The sequence below is a fragment of the Lepisosteus oculatus genome, chromosome 29 (genome assembly GCF_040954835.1).
Source record: "Lepisosteus oculatus isolate fLepOcu1 chromosome 29, fLepOcu1.hap2, whole genome shotgun sequence".
Classification (NCBI taxonomy): Eukaryota; Metazoa; Chordata; class Actinopteri; order Semionotiformes; family Lepisosteidae; genus Lepisosteus; species Lepisosteus oculatus.
The window spans coordinates 4,206,764-4,222,455 of NC_090724.1; the positions used below are offsets into that span (position 1 = coordinate 4,206,764).

At 47.5% G+C, this 15,692-nt stretch overlaps 1 protein-coding gene across 2 annotated transcripts in view; it reads right to left on the reverse strand.

Moving 5' to 3' along the window:
- The window catches only part of abca7 (ATP-binding cassette, sub-family A (ABC1), member 7), a 35,099-nt gene that overhangs the window by 3,145 nt on the left and 16,262 nt on the right, over window positions 1-15,692 (reverse strand). Inside the window, exons 21-49 of one of the 2 annotated variants that reach the window (XM_069185904.1) lie at window positions 14,773-14,912; window positions 14,240-14,377; window positions 13,740-13,963; window positions 13,409-13,478; window positions 12,907-13,109; window positions 12,457-12,571; window positions 12,320-12,343; window positions 11,562-11,707; window positions 11,326-11,450; window positions 11,042-11,134; window positions 10,449-10,659; window positions 9,894-9,988; window positions 9,571-9,603; window positions 9,131-9,236; window positions 8,539-8,613; window positions 7,994-8,163; window positions 7,519-7,696; window positions 7,181-7,296; window positions 6,748-6,892; window positions 5,612-5,735; window positions 5,070-5,199; window positions 4,234-4,354; window positions 3,737-3,799; window positions 3,185-3,291; window positions 2,105-2,246; window positions 1,834-1,968; window positions 1,626-1,729; window positions 1,289-1,381; window positions 494-737 (exon numbers count right to left, since the gene is read on the reverse strand). In XM_069185904.1, coding sequence (XP_069042005.1) covers window positions 494-737; window positions 1,289-1,381; window positions 1,626-1,729; window positions 1,834-1,968; window positions 2,105-2,246; window positions 3,185-3,291; window positions 3,737-3,799; window positions 4,234-4,354; window positions 5,070-5,199; window positions 5,612-5,735; window positions 6,748-6,892; window positions 7,181-7,296; window positions 7,519-7,696; window positions 7,994-8,163; window positions 8,539-8,613; window positions 9,131-9,236; window positions 9,571-9,603; window positions 9,894-9,988; window positions 10,449-10,659; window positions 11,042-11,134; window positions 11,326-11,450; window positions 11,562-11,707; window positions 12,320-12,343; window positions 12,457-12,571; window positions 12,907-13,109; window positions 13,409-13,478; window positions 13,740-13,963; window positions 14,240-14,377; window positions 14,773-14,912 — 3,670 coding nt within the window. The remainder of the gene's footprint in view (window positions 1-493; window positions 738-1,288; window positions 1,382-1,625; window positions 1,730-1,833; window positions 1,969-2,104; window positions 2,247-3,184; window positions 3,292-3,736; window positions 3,800-4,233; window positions 4,355-5,069; window positions 5,200-5,611; window positions 5,736-6,747; window positions 6,893-7,180; window positions 7,297-7,518; window positions 7,697-7,993; window positions 8,164-8,538; window positions 8,614-9,130; window positions 9,237-9,570; window positions 9,604-9,893; window positions 9,989-10,448; window positions 10,660-11,041; window positions 11,135-11,325; window positions 11,451-11,561; window positions 11,708-12,319; window positions 12,344-12,456; window positions 12,572-12,906; window positions 13,110-13,408; window positions 13,479-13,739; window positions 13,964-14,239; window positions 14,378-14,772; window positions 14,913-15,692) is intronic. The other variant, XM_069185905.1, reaches the window with a different exon arrangement.

The window sequence follows — 15,692 nt, forward strand, 5'->3', positions numbered from 1 at the left end:
TAGTTCCCTATTTCACCTCTAACAGCCCCGATCTTTCTGATCTCTCCATCTGCATCCCCACAGAGGGGTTTTCGGAACTCCTATTGTAGAGAGCCATCCCAAACCAAAATTATCCTGAAACATGGACCACACCTTCCCGCTTCTCTCACCAACAGACTTAACTCCTTCTAAATCCTCTCTATTCATTTGCAGATTTCAGCTTTACACACCTCTGCTCCTGCTCTCCCCGAGTTTGGACTCTCATTCTCACCCGCTTCACGCCCAATTCCTCCTTGCTCTCCACCCCTTCTTGCCTACTCGGTCCTTCGTTCTCCTATGTCTTATTTATCCGCTACTTTCCCTCTCTCCCTCACACCCAAAGAAGGCTCCACAGCCTGTTCCTTTGCAAGCTGAGTTCAAGTCATACCAGGGCGACAACTACAGTAACCAAGCGTCCCCACCCAGTCTCTGACCGTGTTCCAGCCCGATGCCCTGGCCCGCCCTTGGATCTCACCTGGTCCAGGGTGGTTTGTGACACAGAGTAGTCCCCGATGCCCAGGCGCTGGCAGTTCTGGGACAGCGTGGCGAAGACATGTGCCAAAGAGCAGGCGCGGGAGGGCAGCTGGTACTGCAGCACATTCTGGTGGCGTTCCTTCAGCTCGATTCCCAGGAAGGCACTGCGCATGAAGAGATCCACGGGGCAGGGCCGGCCGGCGGGTGCCGACAGGCGGAGGACGATGGTGTAGCCGTCGCCGAACCTGGGCAGCAATCAGGGTACAGGGCTTCAGTGAAAGGAAGGCAGGGAGCTACATGGCTGCTCAAAAGAAGCCAAAAGGGAGCCAAACAAAAAAGGGAACCCATTGGCTCACTTCGCAATAGGAATTGCATTATAGGACTATCAAAGGGTGCAGATGCTGTGGGAGCTCAATAACACGTATTGTATCATTGTGAATAAAAAGAACAAGACTACAATACATGCTTCATTGTATTATCTCCTCCTGTATTTTTAATACACACAAGCAGATAAAGGTTTCTTCCATGCTGAGAGGAGAATGAGAAGAGACACAACGTTTAGGCTGTGGAGACTTTTTCAGGTGAGAAGAAGAAGGTCCACACCTGGAGAAGGCTACACAGCTGAAACATTGAGTCTCTTCTCTTCCTGGGAATGGAATAAACCTTTAGCTGTTCCTCTGCAGCCTACGCCTGCTGATGCAGCTCCCTACTCGAACTTTGTTTAATACACATACGACCTCTTCCAGTCATTAATCAACACTTGTCAGGGCAGGCACAGGATCCCCACGGGTGCTACCTGTTCTTGAGGTGCTGGATGGAGCCCAGGCAGCGGAACCGCCCATTCACCATGATGGCCATTCGAGTGCAGAGAGCCTCACACTCCTCCATACTGTGGAGAACGAAAGAGACACCGGCAGTATCAACCAAACAGACACACCGTACTTAACTCGTCATCTCTGTACAAATATCTTGATTAAGTAAAATAAAAAAAACTAAAAATACTGTAAGTGTTTATTAACATCATTGCAATTTTCTGAACTCACTAGCACTAATGCTCTGTCCTCTGGCAGGAGTAAAAAAAAAAGCAAAACACTAGCTAAAACACTGAGCTGTTGAGTGCTATCCCCCCCTACCTGTGGGAGGTGAGGATGACCGAGCGGCCCTCTTTTATGACACTGAGGATGCAGTTCCAGAGAAAACGTCTGGCCTTGGGGTCCATGCCAGTAGTGGGCTCATCCTGCAGAACAAATGCAGAGACTCTGGTAACAACAAGCACATGTTCCGCAAAGGTCCAACGGCACCGTTTGCAATTCCAGAGAAATGCAACAACTGCAGACTAACCAGGAAGACAACAGGGGGCGCTCCGATGAGGGAAATGGCAGTAGAGAGCTTGCGCTTGTTGCCCCCGCTGTAACCTCCCGCTGGGCGCTCGGCGTACTGCGTCAAACCCAGCTTCGCCACACCCCACTGCGCCACCTAGAGGATGGGCCACAGAACATAACACTTTGACAGTCCAGCCTTTTTCTGTTCACTGACTGAGAGACAAGAGCTGAATCCAGGGGTTAAGTTCCAAACAGTGAAGTCTGGGATACAGGCCTGTTATTACTGTTACCTTAGCAACAATCTCCTCCTGGGCTCCTCTTAACCGGGCATAGAACTCCAGATGCTCCCTGCCTGTCAGCAAGTCACTGAGGGCATCGAACTGTGGACAGTACCCCATCAACTGGTGCACCCTCTCCAGGCTGGTCAGCACGCTGCCAGGGACAGGGCACACCGTTAAGATGGCTCAAGGCTGCCAGTTCTCAAATAAATGCTAAACAGCACGCCAACTAGGGAATGGAAATGGAATTCGTATTGCATAGCAATTTGACACATTTCAGATCCCATGAGCTCCGTGCTCCCAAATATTAACCAGTAAAGAAAAAAAGCCAACATGCTATACAGTACGTGCATATACAGTACATGCAGTACAATTTTAATTCCATTTTTGCACATATAGATAGAAAAGGAAACCAACAACTCCTTGATTTTTTGCAATGTTCAGTGGCTGAACTCCACAAAATATATCCCTAGCAAACAATGAGAGGGGTCAAATGCAGAAAACAAAGATCCAACAGAAGGAAAAGATCTAAGAACACTTCCAAAGCCAAGAGAAGCGTTTCTGCAGATGAACGTGACCTAATAAGACTTCAGATGCTTAACCTTTATAAGAATTAACAACATTCTTGTAGCATTTCAGTAAAGACTGGAATTACAACCAACCTGCCTCTAACCACTGTAAATGGACACACTGGGTGAATATCTATTAGTTGCTCAAATGAAGGTTTAAGAGACACACTCACATGGGTGTGATTAAAGGAACATTTGGTATTAAAAGGACTTAACAATGTGTTGGCTGGATTTGCGTTGGCGTTTTACAGCAATACAGCCTCCAGTCACCATACTTCTTAGATTCATTGCAAATTAGTAATGAAACTTGAGCCACCTAATATATTGTAGGATGGGGCCTATCACAACGCTTTAAACAGGCTGCGGAAATAATGATTTCACTTCTGTACAGTATGTTCAATCTACCGGTATATAATACTACAACATGATGAACATGAACCTCCGGGGATGGTGAAGGGTTTTTCACAGATCTGATCCCAATAGCTCGTGGACAGAAGGTGTAGGCAAGGCGGGTTCTGCTTACCTGTATCCACTGAGGAAAGCCTCTCCTCTGGTGATGGAGGTATCTCCTGTCAGCATCCGGAATGTGGAAGTCTTCCCAGCACCGTTGACACCCAGCAACCCAAAGCACTATCAGACAAAGACAGGCAAAAGGTCAAGCCAACTTTCCACACCCTGTATACTTTCCATGGGCGGCCTTAAATGTATGTCAGTGCATCTCTTACACTTGTCCGCTTATACAGTGCACTTGAGCAAGGGCAAGTAAGTGCTGCTCTGTAAGTGCACTTTGTCTGTATGCCATGGTCTGACTGTTCTATGTAGCTGGAATGTGTGGTGCTTCTGTGTCACCACACAGTACCACTGTTTCATAGGTGCACTGTGCTGTTACGTTAAAGGACAGTGTATACTTCGATAAAACTGCACAGGGCTCTTATTCCGTGCAAAGACACTAGGCTCTTGCACCACATAGCATATTGAATAGGTTATCAATAGAGTTGAGCACATGCAGTGGGGCTGTGAGTGTTCCACGTACAGTATGCAGGGTCAGGACTGTAACAGAAGCGCTCTCTCTTACCTCCCCTCGAGGGATCCCCAGACACAGACGATCCACGGCAGGAGTCTTGCGTTGCCTGTACACCTGCACAAACAAGGCATCAGAGGCTGCTAGATTTAACATGAAGAAGGAAGCGCTTAAGAACATCTTAGCTAAGCTAAGCTACTGCAAGAGAAAGCAACCACATTGAAAAGCAGAGAAGAAGCAGATGGATCTCAGTGAGAACACTAAAAACAAATTAAAAAGCTTTTTGGTCGACTCCAACCACAAGCAAGACTTGCAGGAGGATGCTGAAGTACGAGGAGGGCTTGATGGCGGCTTCTCTCGCTCTCCTACAACCCTGTCATTTCCTTCACGAGTCTGATCACCCAGCTCACTACTCAAACAATCCATCTCCCTCACATGTATCTATTTATCTGTCCTTCTACAAATCCTTCTTCTTGCAACTTATCAAAAGCCTCCCTTGATGCCGTCTCTCCCTCCTGAAGCCTCTTCCCTTCCTGATCCCCCTCACTCACCTTGCTCAGCTCCTTCAGAACCAGGATGTCACCACTGGGCCTCCCACTGCTCACTCGCGCTCTCTCCTTGGCTACATCCTCATCCTCTGGGCCCAGGGGAGGCAGAGAGCCCACGAATGGCCTGAAGGGCGAAATGGACACTCCTGGCCTTAACGCAAACAACCATGTAACTGTGCAGATTATCATCGAACACCGGAACATGTCCCGTATGTCCAGCAGGACGTTAAGCAACAAACAGCTTGATTTTACTTTTAGGCCTAAAGTGGAGGAAATCAGTCTTCTAGTTGCAAGCACAAGCATACAACACCTACACAACAAAACACCTGATCGTTTAAGAATAATTACTCTTAGAAATTTTGAGAAGCAAAAACAATTCTTAATTATCTAATTATTCATATACAAAATTAGATCACAAAGGTGGGCAAATCAGGTTGGTCAAATGTTCTTTTAGTTGTTATCAAAAATTAATCCATAAAACCTCATCTTAAAATTTAGCTTTACTGTGCTTCATGTGACATGGCAATTATATCCGTGTCCAAAGCGCACACCGCTGTAGCGGTGAAGAAATGCGATGTGCTTTTCTTACTCATTTCACATAAACTGGAATGTCAAGTAGGTAGCTACGTCAGCATGTGTAGGCTCCAAAGGAACAAATAAAGTTTTTTTTTCCATGCTGAAAAGAAAAGAGACAACATTTCTTCACAGCCAAAACGTTGCGACTCTTTTCTCTTCAGCGTGAAATACACCTTTACTTGTTCCCGAGCTAGAAGATGACCATTATTGTGGGCTGGAACATGCCAAGCACAGGGTGGTCCGGCGGCGCCTTGTTACCATACCGGAAGCTGATGAAGAACTTGTACTGCAGCAGCAGGGTGAAGAGGAAGAACACCGCTCCCTGCACTGCCATAGCAAACACGTTCTTCCCAACAAAGTCCCAGGACAGCGGGGACAAGGTCTGTTTCGCTCCTGAGCAGAGAGAAAGGATATGGCTCTCTACGTGCTCTTATAGAATCCCGATAATATGGAATAACAAAGGTTCCAAACAAGAGACAGCCGTTTAACCCATCTTGTTAGCCACTCAACAGAAAAACCTTCTCAGTCCATTTCTTAAAGTAGAGCTCTGCAACCCAACTTTAAATATTGAGTGATTCCTTCATGGGATATTCAGCGTCTCTACTCAGGAAGAGCAGTGCTGGGGGACTCAGAACTGAAAGGCCAGAACAGATGTGCTGGCAGATGTGGGCAGTGCCAGCACAGTAGAGTACTTTGCTTTCAGATGAATGAGATTTTTCCCCTGGCCTTGCATGAAGATACACAAGATTTAAGGACGGCCCTCCTCCCCGAGGAATGACGTGCAGGGAGAAGCAGGGCCACTTACCCAGGCGCTGAAAGGCGTCTGCCATGGCCTGATTCTTGGCCATGTCAATGAGCCCGCGGCCCAAGCAGAAGTGTGGGAAGATGAGGAAGACCTTCTTCAGAATCCTATTGACGTCATTCAGTGTCTGCATTGGAGAGAAGGAGGCAGGAACAACAGATTCAGCAAAGACTGCAATTTCAGTTTCTTCTTCCTTTAACAAGCTGCTGGCAAGAAGAAATCAGCAGAGAACTCTGGGCATTGAGGATAAAGTGCTCTTCTTCCTGATCTCAAACAAACAGCAGAGAACATCGGGTTTTAATGTTAAACTGTAAAAACCCAGAAGGCATTGTAATAAAGTGTATAATTATAAAAAATGAGCACATTTTTACTGCCAAAGCTGACAAATCTGAATAGCCGCAACACAAAAAGAAGACCATGGCTTGATTTGCTTTAAATGACTTCTCCTTCATACTGCTTAGTTTTTTTTTAAATTAGGGGGGCCAAAGTGAACGTTCCTCATGCAACAGCAGGGAAGAACTCAAAGTGGCAGCATAATTACATTCATTGACTACGCAAGGCTCAGAGACAGAATTGCGATATGTATAAAAGTTCTCCTAAAAGCTTGAAAAGTAGTTTTGTAGTAAACAATCAGTCCCAGCTGAAACAAAACAAAAGTCATTTTAAATTCAAAGAGTTTAATTTCTCATTATATTTTCTTAAATAGAATGATAGGATGGAAAAAAATCTTATAATTCACACAGTAAAGTCTGAAACAGTAGGCTTACTCCTACAAAGAAACTGGGAGACGCATCTGGGTATGAATGTTTCTAAAATTCTTAAAAGTCTGACCAGGACCAGGCAAGCAGAGGGTTTTGGGACAAGTTACCCATCTATACTGCTGAAGCAGATGTCTAGGGATCCCTGAAGAAACCCTTGGATGAGATCCTCTGACTGATGAGCTAACAGAAACATGCAGTAACCACGCTGAGTCGAACAGCCTCCTGACATTTAGACCCTTTCCCATATGATCATGCGTCTCTATGAGCTGGCATGACGCAGCCCTTCTCAGTTCCTCGCCAGACTGGCTGCAGCTACCAGTATATGCTTAGCACTGACTACTGCAGAGGCTGGTGTTACTCTGAGGGGAGGTGGTGCACCTGGTCTGTGAATAGCTCCAGGACGAAGGTGGCCACACTGCCATTGATGCCAATGAAGAGGTTGAGGGAGGTGAGCACCACATAGGCTGTGCTGGGCACGCTGAAGAGGAAAGAGGCTGGGTACATGAGGGGGGTGATGGACCAGCTGCCAGGGACAGAGAGAGAGAGGAGCACATACATCAGATCACTGTAACTCAAAAAATAGACTGCCTTCAAAACACCTATATGTTGCAAGACTCCCTTTTCTTTTCCTTCAAACTTTTTTTCTCCCCCATCTCTGAAGCAAATATTGCAATTCACAGAATTCAAAACCCTTTTGAAATCAGTCATGTCAGGATAATGAACCCTGGGATATGGGCCAACAGGGCCAAGATTGGGAAACGCCCGCACAAAGAGACATAGCACCTGCCCAAGCTTGCCCTGGAGCTCTTACCCATACAGCAGGAGCAGCAGCACTAGGGCGGGCAGGTTTGTAGGGGAGACGTAGGACTGCTGTTGGAAGCACAGGAAGATCAGCACCACCATGGTGGCAGGTACCGTATAGTTACACTGCAGGGAGACAGGAGACATCAGAAACATGAAATGTACAAACATCCTAAGCTAAGCCATTAAAAAGGCCTTAGAAAAGCTATCCAAGCTACGTCAAAGGAAGTAAGCATGGAAAGATGATTAGTGTTGGCTGATGCCTGCAATATGCACTGATGATGAATGAAGTTGAACTACTCAAAGATTTTACACTGAGGTTCTGGGCAGGAAGCGCCAGGTAATCACCATGTCCCAGGTGAAGTTGGCGAGCCAGTAGACGATGGGTTTCACGCCGCTCACAAACTGCAGGTGCTTGGCTTTGCTGACCCGCTCCTCGATGAGGAAGAGCACAAAGCTGGCCGGCACAAAGGACATGGCGAAGATCACGCAGATGGACACCAGCACGTCGACTGAGGTGGCCATCCTGTCAGGAAACAGGAAGAGGAAGACATGTGATGTCACTTGAAGCGCATCTGCCAACTCAACAAGCATCTGTTAAAAAGTCACCTCCTGATGACGCCAAACAGTTATCAGTGATCAAGGAAGGACACCTTGAACCACCACAAATGCTATGCTTTTCTGACTCCTCTAGTAATGAAATCCAGTATTTTTAAGAGTGGAAGAACTACTGCAGGCAGTTTGGATCTGGTCTGTAAGAACTCTGCAGGATCATGTCATCGAGTCCCTGCAGCAGGTGGTAAAATCCATGCAGGGTCCTCACAGTGCCACTTCGGTCAGCTGCTCCTTGGTGAGGTTGAGCGGGTGGTTGAAAGCCGTAATGCCATGCCGCTGTCTCTCGGGGCCCGGAGGGAGGCTGGCACGCAGGAGGCCGTTGCTCATGATGTTGAGGAAGGATGCCATGGCGTGCCAGCCCTTGTTATTGAACCACACCTGGAGAAAGAGAACATGCATCTGCAAAACACATTCACAAACACGTCCCGCAAATAACAACCTCTTTACTTCCCTCTGCTGCCCAAGATGTTCAAAACAGTTCAATACTGGGAAAAATGTGCACTTGCAACGAACTGAATGAACAGAAGTCAAACTGGTAAGAGTCTGTTCTTAGAATTGTTGACTTGCCGTCACAGATTTCTCTGCATTTAAGTGTAAAGATTAGAAGATGTGTAGACATTTTAAGAGAAATGCTAATCAAAACTGAAGCAATTTCAGTATGTAAATCTACTCAATGCTTTAAAAGCTGCATGTCTGCGCTGTCTCATTCGATGTGCAAATCCACATCCAGTACTTGTCTTGTTCCTTTCTCACCTTGACATTGTTCTGGGAACTCAGCCTGCTAACAAACCCTGGCAATCTCTCCAGCAGCCTGTCCAGGGAGCCATTCTGGAGAGAAAAGGGTTAAGGATGTTCAGGATAAGAGGCAAACACTTAAGCCACTTAGATGTGCATCTTTCTCAGACATCCTAAAGCCATCTACTATTTATTCCTTTATAAACTAAACTTATAACACATTCAAACATACTGCATTAACCACACTGCATTGCTCCATGCAGTCAGCTACAGTTAAGATAAGATCACTTTATTGGCCGTATACAATTTCTTGCATTAGGAATTTGTCTTTTCGCATACCCCAACTTGTTCTCCATGAGACACATAGGCACACAGACGGGGAGAGAGAAGCTTAGGGTCAGAGTGTAGGGTCAGCCATTTATACGGCGCCCCTGGAGTAGCTGGGGTTAAGGGCCTTGCTCAGGGGCCCAACAGAGTAGGATTCCTCTGCCGGACGTGGGATTTAAAATCGGCAACCTTACAGCCACAAGCACAGATCCTTAGCCACAGTCCCACTGAAGAATGGTAAATGGCAATAAAAGGAAATTCTACATCTACAGACGGTTGCTACCTCGTCCACTCTGAACCGTGTTCTTATTGCCAGAACCATCTGCTTGACCTGCTGGCCTGAAGGTAGGACCTGAGAGCTGCGGGCACCCACAGAGAAACCGCCGTACCTGACGGGCACAAAGACGCAACATGGACAGTTATTGCTCCTTCACTGTAAGCCCACCACAGCACATCCTCCATCTCCATTCTTCTCTACAGCTGCACATCTCTCAGTTCTACAGATACTGCAGCTTCACTCAGCCCAAGACAGCAGGTAGGTGAAATAAGAGCCTGAACTTAACACGACAACACTCTTTACCAGCACCAGGCAGAAAACATGCCAGTTCTCCTTTAATAGAAGGTCCGGGGTTCACACCAAGGTAAGATAACTGTTGATCCAATAACTGTAGAGGTATAAGCAATAATTTTTGTTACAGGCTTTCGTCCTCCAGTACCACTCACCTGAACTCATTAACCCACTTCTTAGTCTTCAGGCTGGAATGGAAAGAGAGCAAGAAAGCACTTGTGAAGAGAGAGACCACCAGCACAAAGTTCATCGAGATAGATACAGAAATAAAAATGAGGGGTATTTCAATGTCCTGTGACAGTATCCTGAGATATTCTGATGGTCAGGTGTGTTGGGCAGCTGGAGAAGGGCACTCTGGGTTCTCTAAAGTTCCTATCATGCTATTGAGAATGAAAGTACGTTTGTTCAAGATAACTGCACTTTGGAGACCATCTGAAAACATTATCAACAAACGTGAGCAGGTTTAGATGTTGTTCACCTCTTGCTGAGAATCTGGGAATAAGTCTTGACCAGGTAGTCGGACAGATTACGCCCAGTCAGATTCTGCAAGATGTCTCCAGTCATTCTTTTGACCTGGAATAAAATGAAGAGAGAGCATCGAGATGTTTTTTCACAGGGTGCCTGGGCAAATTTGGATTCCAGTATTGTTTTAAGTATTTTCCAATTTAGCAGACATGTTGACTCTTAACAAGAAAAAAGCCATTTGAAAAATCTTCACTAGCCATCTACAGTATATAAGCTTAAGATGATTGATCACATTTTCAATCTTCTTTAATGCACAGCGAATTGTTTCTACTACTAGTTACCTAATGAATTATTAATAATGGTCTCTACTCCTAATTAATGGGATTCATTGCTCTAGAAAGGAATTCAAACTGGGGATCAAAATAAACTACAAAACTACACACACATTCAGAAGACAAGAAAGGGAACAACCAAGAGGAGGTATTGGCCAAGAGAGTGTGGACATTCAAATGCAATGGACCTCTCTGGGGTCTGGCACAGGTGCGGAGTGTGCGTGTCAGTCAATGACCTGTGGAGGAGGCAGCCCACCAGCTCCCTCTGGGCACTCGGGTAGCATCCTGCGGATCTCCTCCGAGCTGCACTGGCAGCCGGGCGAGGGCCGATCCGAAGTCCAGTTGCCGTTGCTGATCAGCTCCATGACAGCCGGGGGCACCGCTGGCATTCGAAATTCCGTGCCTCCATCCGTGCACTGAGCCTCCGGACCCGAGGCGCTCCCGACGCTGGACAGGACAAGGAAAATCCTTCTCACCTCTCGGTTCTCCGTTCTCACCGCCTCCTTCCGAACGCACTGTCACACTCCCCGCCTGTCTTGCGGCTTACCCAGTACTGCCGGGCGAGTACAGGAAATAAAATCCGGCCAATACTTGTCACACACCAAAAAGTGTGGATTGACTGCTCCAAAAAGATCTCCTCCCACCCCAACTTGGAGCACCCTTTCAACTTCCCAGTATTGATTAGCAGTGCAGCAAAAGTGCCTGCAGTGGAAAACCAGATTTAAAAGTTACGGCTGCTAAAAGGTGGTCTCAGGATCACAGTTTTACAGAGGTGGAGAGCAGCATGCAGGATTGGTCTCCCAGAGGGAGGCTGGGACGGCAGTCTCACCCGGTCTTTGCCATGCACTTAGTACCGAACCCAGGCTTGTCTAACAGAGCGCGGAGCAGGTTCTGACTGGCGGGGTCGCCTGGGGCATCGTCGCTGGAAAGACAAGAGCGATGCAGTGAGGAAAGCAGGTCTCCGCGGGATACCAGCCCAGGAGAACGTGTGAGAGGAAAGGTGAAGGGGGAAAACTGGAGGTCAAAGGGAAGAAAGAGTAAAGGAACTGAGAGAGGCAGCACGGAGTCTGTAAATAAGGGGGTGAGCAAGGATGTGGAGAAACAGGGCCCTACCTAAAGAATGTGTATTGCTCTCCATACATCCATGGCTCCAACTCCAGGGCAGGGTATTTCCCAAAAGGAGGTACAATGAGGCTGAAGAGCAGGGCGATGAAAACAAACACTGCAGGAAGGACAATCTGGAAAAGAGGCAGCCGTCAAAAGTCAGCATCTCTCTCCACCCCAAGATGAACCAGGGTGAGATCTCGACTGTGCTCGCGACAACGCGTCGCCCCCCGGCCAGCGCTCACCTGGGCGAAGAAGCCCCTCCGACTCCGGCGGGCGTACAGCCACCTCTTGACGAACAGGGCCCGCAGCTGCTGCCTGGTCAGGCTCCAGCCGGACAGGGGCGCCGAGCCCCTCCCGTCCCCACTCAGCAGGTCCGTCTCCAGGGGCTCTGGGGAGTGGGAGCAGGGTCAGCGGGAAGCCAGTCTTACACCGCAGACCGGGCAGGTCTTCGTTTTCCCCCAGCATTCCCAAGTCACGGCGCGTCCCTGCCCTGCACAGCTCAGTGAGGTCACGGCTTGTCCCAGGGTTTATTCAGAAGCTGGTTTTCTGAACGAATTTCAGAACGTTTATATTACGAGTGGGGCTTGGGCCTGTCCGGATCACCGTCTCTATGACCTTATTTAATCTTCGCCAGGTGAGATACCCATTCTCAACTAACTTTCAGAAATTCTCCTCTTCTAGCTGCATTTGTTATTGAACGTGGCCCAAGGATGTATTGGTGTATCTCCAATACATTTACAGCAGGAAGCCAAAACAAAAAGGCAAGGAGGCCATAAACCATGCAGATAGGCACCGAGTTTCTTCAATATCAATGAAGCACTATGAAGCTCTTCAGTTAACACAAAAAAGCGGATCATTTGCGCTCACACTGAGTTAGACAGAGTGAAATGGTCAGAAATGGAGTACTGACAACTGATTTCTCTAGATGCAGGTAAAAGTGTGTGTTCTGCAGTGGCTATTTTGTAGACAGAGACAATGTTGCCATACACGAAGGGGGTACCTGGTTTGCGGGGCTGTTTCTTTCCTGGTAGCAGCGTAGTGTTAAGACAGAAAGAGACAGCCAAGTTAAAAACAGGCAGACACACGCAGAGCAGCACAGCCAGACTGGTGGCGCAGGGGAAGGAGCAGGGGTATTACCTATCTCTGGGTCGGTGTCAGCAGGGTCAGCCTGCTGCTGGGGATAAGGAGGTTCTTCCTGTTTATCAGCTGGGACAGCATCCACGCCTGTCTCCTCTGCCACCTTCAGGAAGATCTGCACACACAAGACGCAGACTGGCTCAGTGAAAGAAAACAAAAACAAAAGATATGACGGGATTCACAGCTATATTTTCTCTCTCACTGGTATATATTAAGTTAGAGACAGGGACGAAGTCTCATGTTAAGACAGATGACCTGTCTAAACTGAAATTAAAGGCCAAGAAGAGATAAGAGATTTCAAAGGTTCAAAACTCTGATGAAGTAGACAACATCATTGAAATGTTTGTCAAATGTAACAGAAATAGACACATGGCCACAACTAAGTATATGGACCGATTTGCTCAACCTCAATTAATCAATCAGGTGTTCTTACTCTACCACTCCCTTTACCTCCTCCAGCGTGGTGTCCGAGATCCCATAGCTTCCCACGCCTAGCTCGGACAGCCGCCCATCCAGCTCTGCCAGGAGTAGCGCCAGGCTGCCATCCTGCGCTGCTGAATGTGGCACGTTGATCACCACCTCCCTGCCCACATCCTCCACCAGCCGTGCCTTCGCCACGTACTGCCTTAAGAAGGCCAACAGCCCCGGCACATCTGGGGGTAAAGAGGATCGTGTTCGGCCACAGACTGGCGCACACCGAAGAGGCAAGCCATGACCGTTGCAATCTCTACTGAGCACCCTAGCATAGTGAACGCTATATTTGCACGGGCAAACGTGCAGTATGAGGGAGTGGTGGGAGCTCCTTCTGGTCTAATTATTGTTTTCTGGGGGTGTGCCAATCTAGAGATTGCGCCCCTTACCTTGTTACTGCCCTCTTAAACAAGGCAGGGCCCAGGAGCAGTTGTGGCCGTCGCACACCTGGTGACATACTGGCCCTGCCCCCGAGACTCACCTGTGGTGCTGATCTCGCTGCACTGCTCACTGCCCAGACCCGTGTCATAGCTCCTGGCAGAGTCGCTGTCCTGCAAACAAGGAGAGAACGTGCCACTGCCTCAAATAAAGACCAAGAGAAAGGTTCAGTGGAAGACACTAAAACCTGAGTAAAACAAATCAATAATGCTCCAAACACACAGTCATGAAGTAGTTTGCGACCTTCTCTAAAGCTCAGAAATAAATGGCGTTTCAGGTAATTTTTCCCCCCCGTAAAAGGTTCAAGCAAGGTAGAGAATGTTTACTGAACGCGTCTTTGTGTTTTGCAATAAAAACGTCAGGGCGTGACTTACATTCCTGGCTGTGGCTAGGGAGAGGGTGCCCGCGCTGGCGCTGCTGGGGGGCACGCTGCTGGCTTCCCTCTTGACGACAGTGAGGTAGTAGCCGGTGCCCAGGCGGGTCTTGAGGAAGAGGGAGGAGCCGCAGCAGCAGAGCCGGCCCTGGGAGATGATGGCGATCCGGTCGCCCAGCAGGTCCGCCTCGTCCATGTAGTGTGTGGACAGGATGATGGTGCGGTCTGGAGAGAGCAAGGGCAAGGGGATTAACCCTAACTCTACCTAATCCCTTCTCAGTACAGCACAAGGAAAAACAGACATTCACATTGCTTACGTTTGATGTTACAAGAGAAAACAACCCAGGTGATCTTCTTAATCGTGAGGTGCAGAAACAGGCCTAAAATGTTTTTGTCTGCACAAGTATTTCTTGTGTCTCTGTATTGAGAGCTAACCAGGTATTCCCCCTATGTTGTGATTTATTTTCACAGAACAGCAACACCAGTGTGTCCCACCCTGACCTTTGCTGTATTTCAGAAGCAGGTCCCAGATGCCCCTACGCGAGTAGGGGTCCACTCCAGCTGTGGGCTCATCCAGAATCACCACCTTTGACCCCCCCACGAAGGCGATGGCCACTGACAGCTTCCTCTGCATGCCCCCTGAGAGGAGAGAGGAGAGGATTTACAACAGTGGGCATTTAACACTGAACAGAAAACATTCGAGATGCAGCAAACATTTTTTTTTTTAATCCAAAGGATTGTGGGAGCCAGGAACAAGCTACAGAAGTGACACCCTGCTATATATTGTTATAGAAGCGACACCTGGCTTCTTTTAAAGCAACTGAATGCAATTCTTGGATCAATTAGCTTGTAGCAACCAAATGAGCTAGATGGACCTTCTTATATAGGTACCCTATACACTAGCTTAAAGAGAATGCCTGTAAAATGTGAATTTTTGTATCAATAGACTAGTACACAGATCAAGCCTCTCAGATGGAAACCACAAGGAACAATGAGAAGCAGGAGCTCCAAGCAGAGGCAGGACAGGTTGGTACCAGAAAGGTTCTTGGTCTGTTCCTTGCGCTTGTGAGGCAGCCCCACATCCTGCAGCATCCGTTCCATCTCTGCTCTCACTTCCTCCTCGGACATGCCCTTCAGACGCCCATAGAACCACACGTGCTCCTCCACTGTCAAGCTGGATTGGAGACCGATGATGGGGGAAAAGGAAAGGTCAGTTCAGTACTCAATAGCACTGACTAAAGCAATGAAAACTACTGTTCAATATTTCTCCAATCCCACTGTAAGTGCACTGTAAGGACAAAAATGCACACAGAAAGATGTTGCACATTGCAAATTACTCTGTTCTTACAAATAAATGTTCCTGCTTCCACCTGGTGGTTGGACTAAAAAAAGGTGTAAGCCACATTATCCATTCCTATCCAAACCATTGCAAAGGCTTTGAACCAGTGAGAACTGGTCCTGGTTCTGAAAGTCATTTCAATAATTAAACATGTTTTGAAATACATAGATTAAAATAAGAAGAACTAACCAAATTTACATAGACAATGCCAAAATTTAAGCTCAATATTGGATGAAATGTTTCATAACCATCAATAATTTAATTTATATAATGAACCATTTGGAGACACTGGTTGTGTCTTAACATCTTGAAGCACAGTAACCATGAATGCACTGACACCATGGGAACACAAGCACACAAGGCTCCCACTGAACCATGCACCCTCTGGCTATAAGGCCAGAGCTCCATGGTGCCTGATGGAGGGTTAACAGTGACTGGAGCAGAGAACAGTCCCTCAGTGACATCACTGCAAGCACTCAGGGACTTGGACAATTGTGCTTTACTGGTGAGGGAATCTGGGATACAGTATGCTTATGACAAAAACCAGCCTTGATTTTAAGATGATTGTATTGCAAAACCCAAATGAGCACCTATAACTGCCAAGCCACTCAGAAA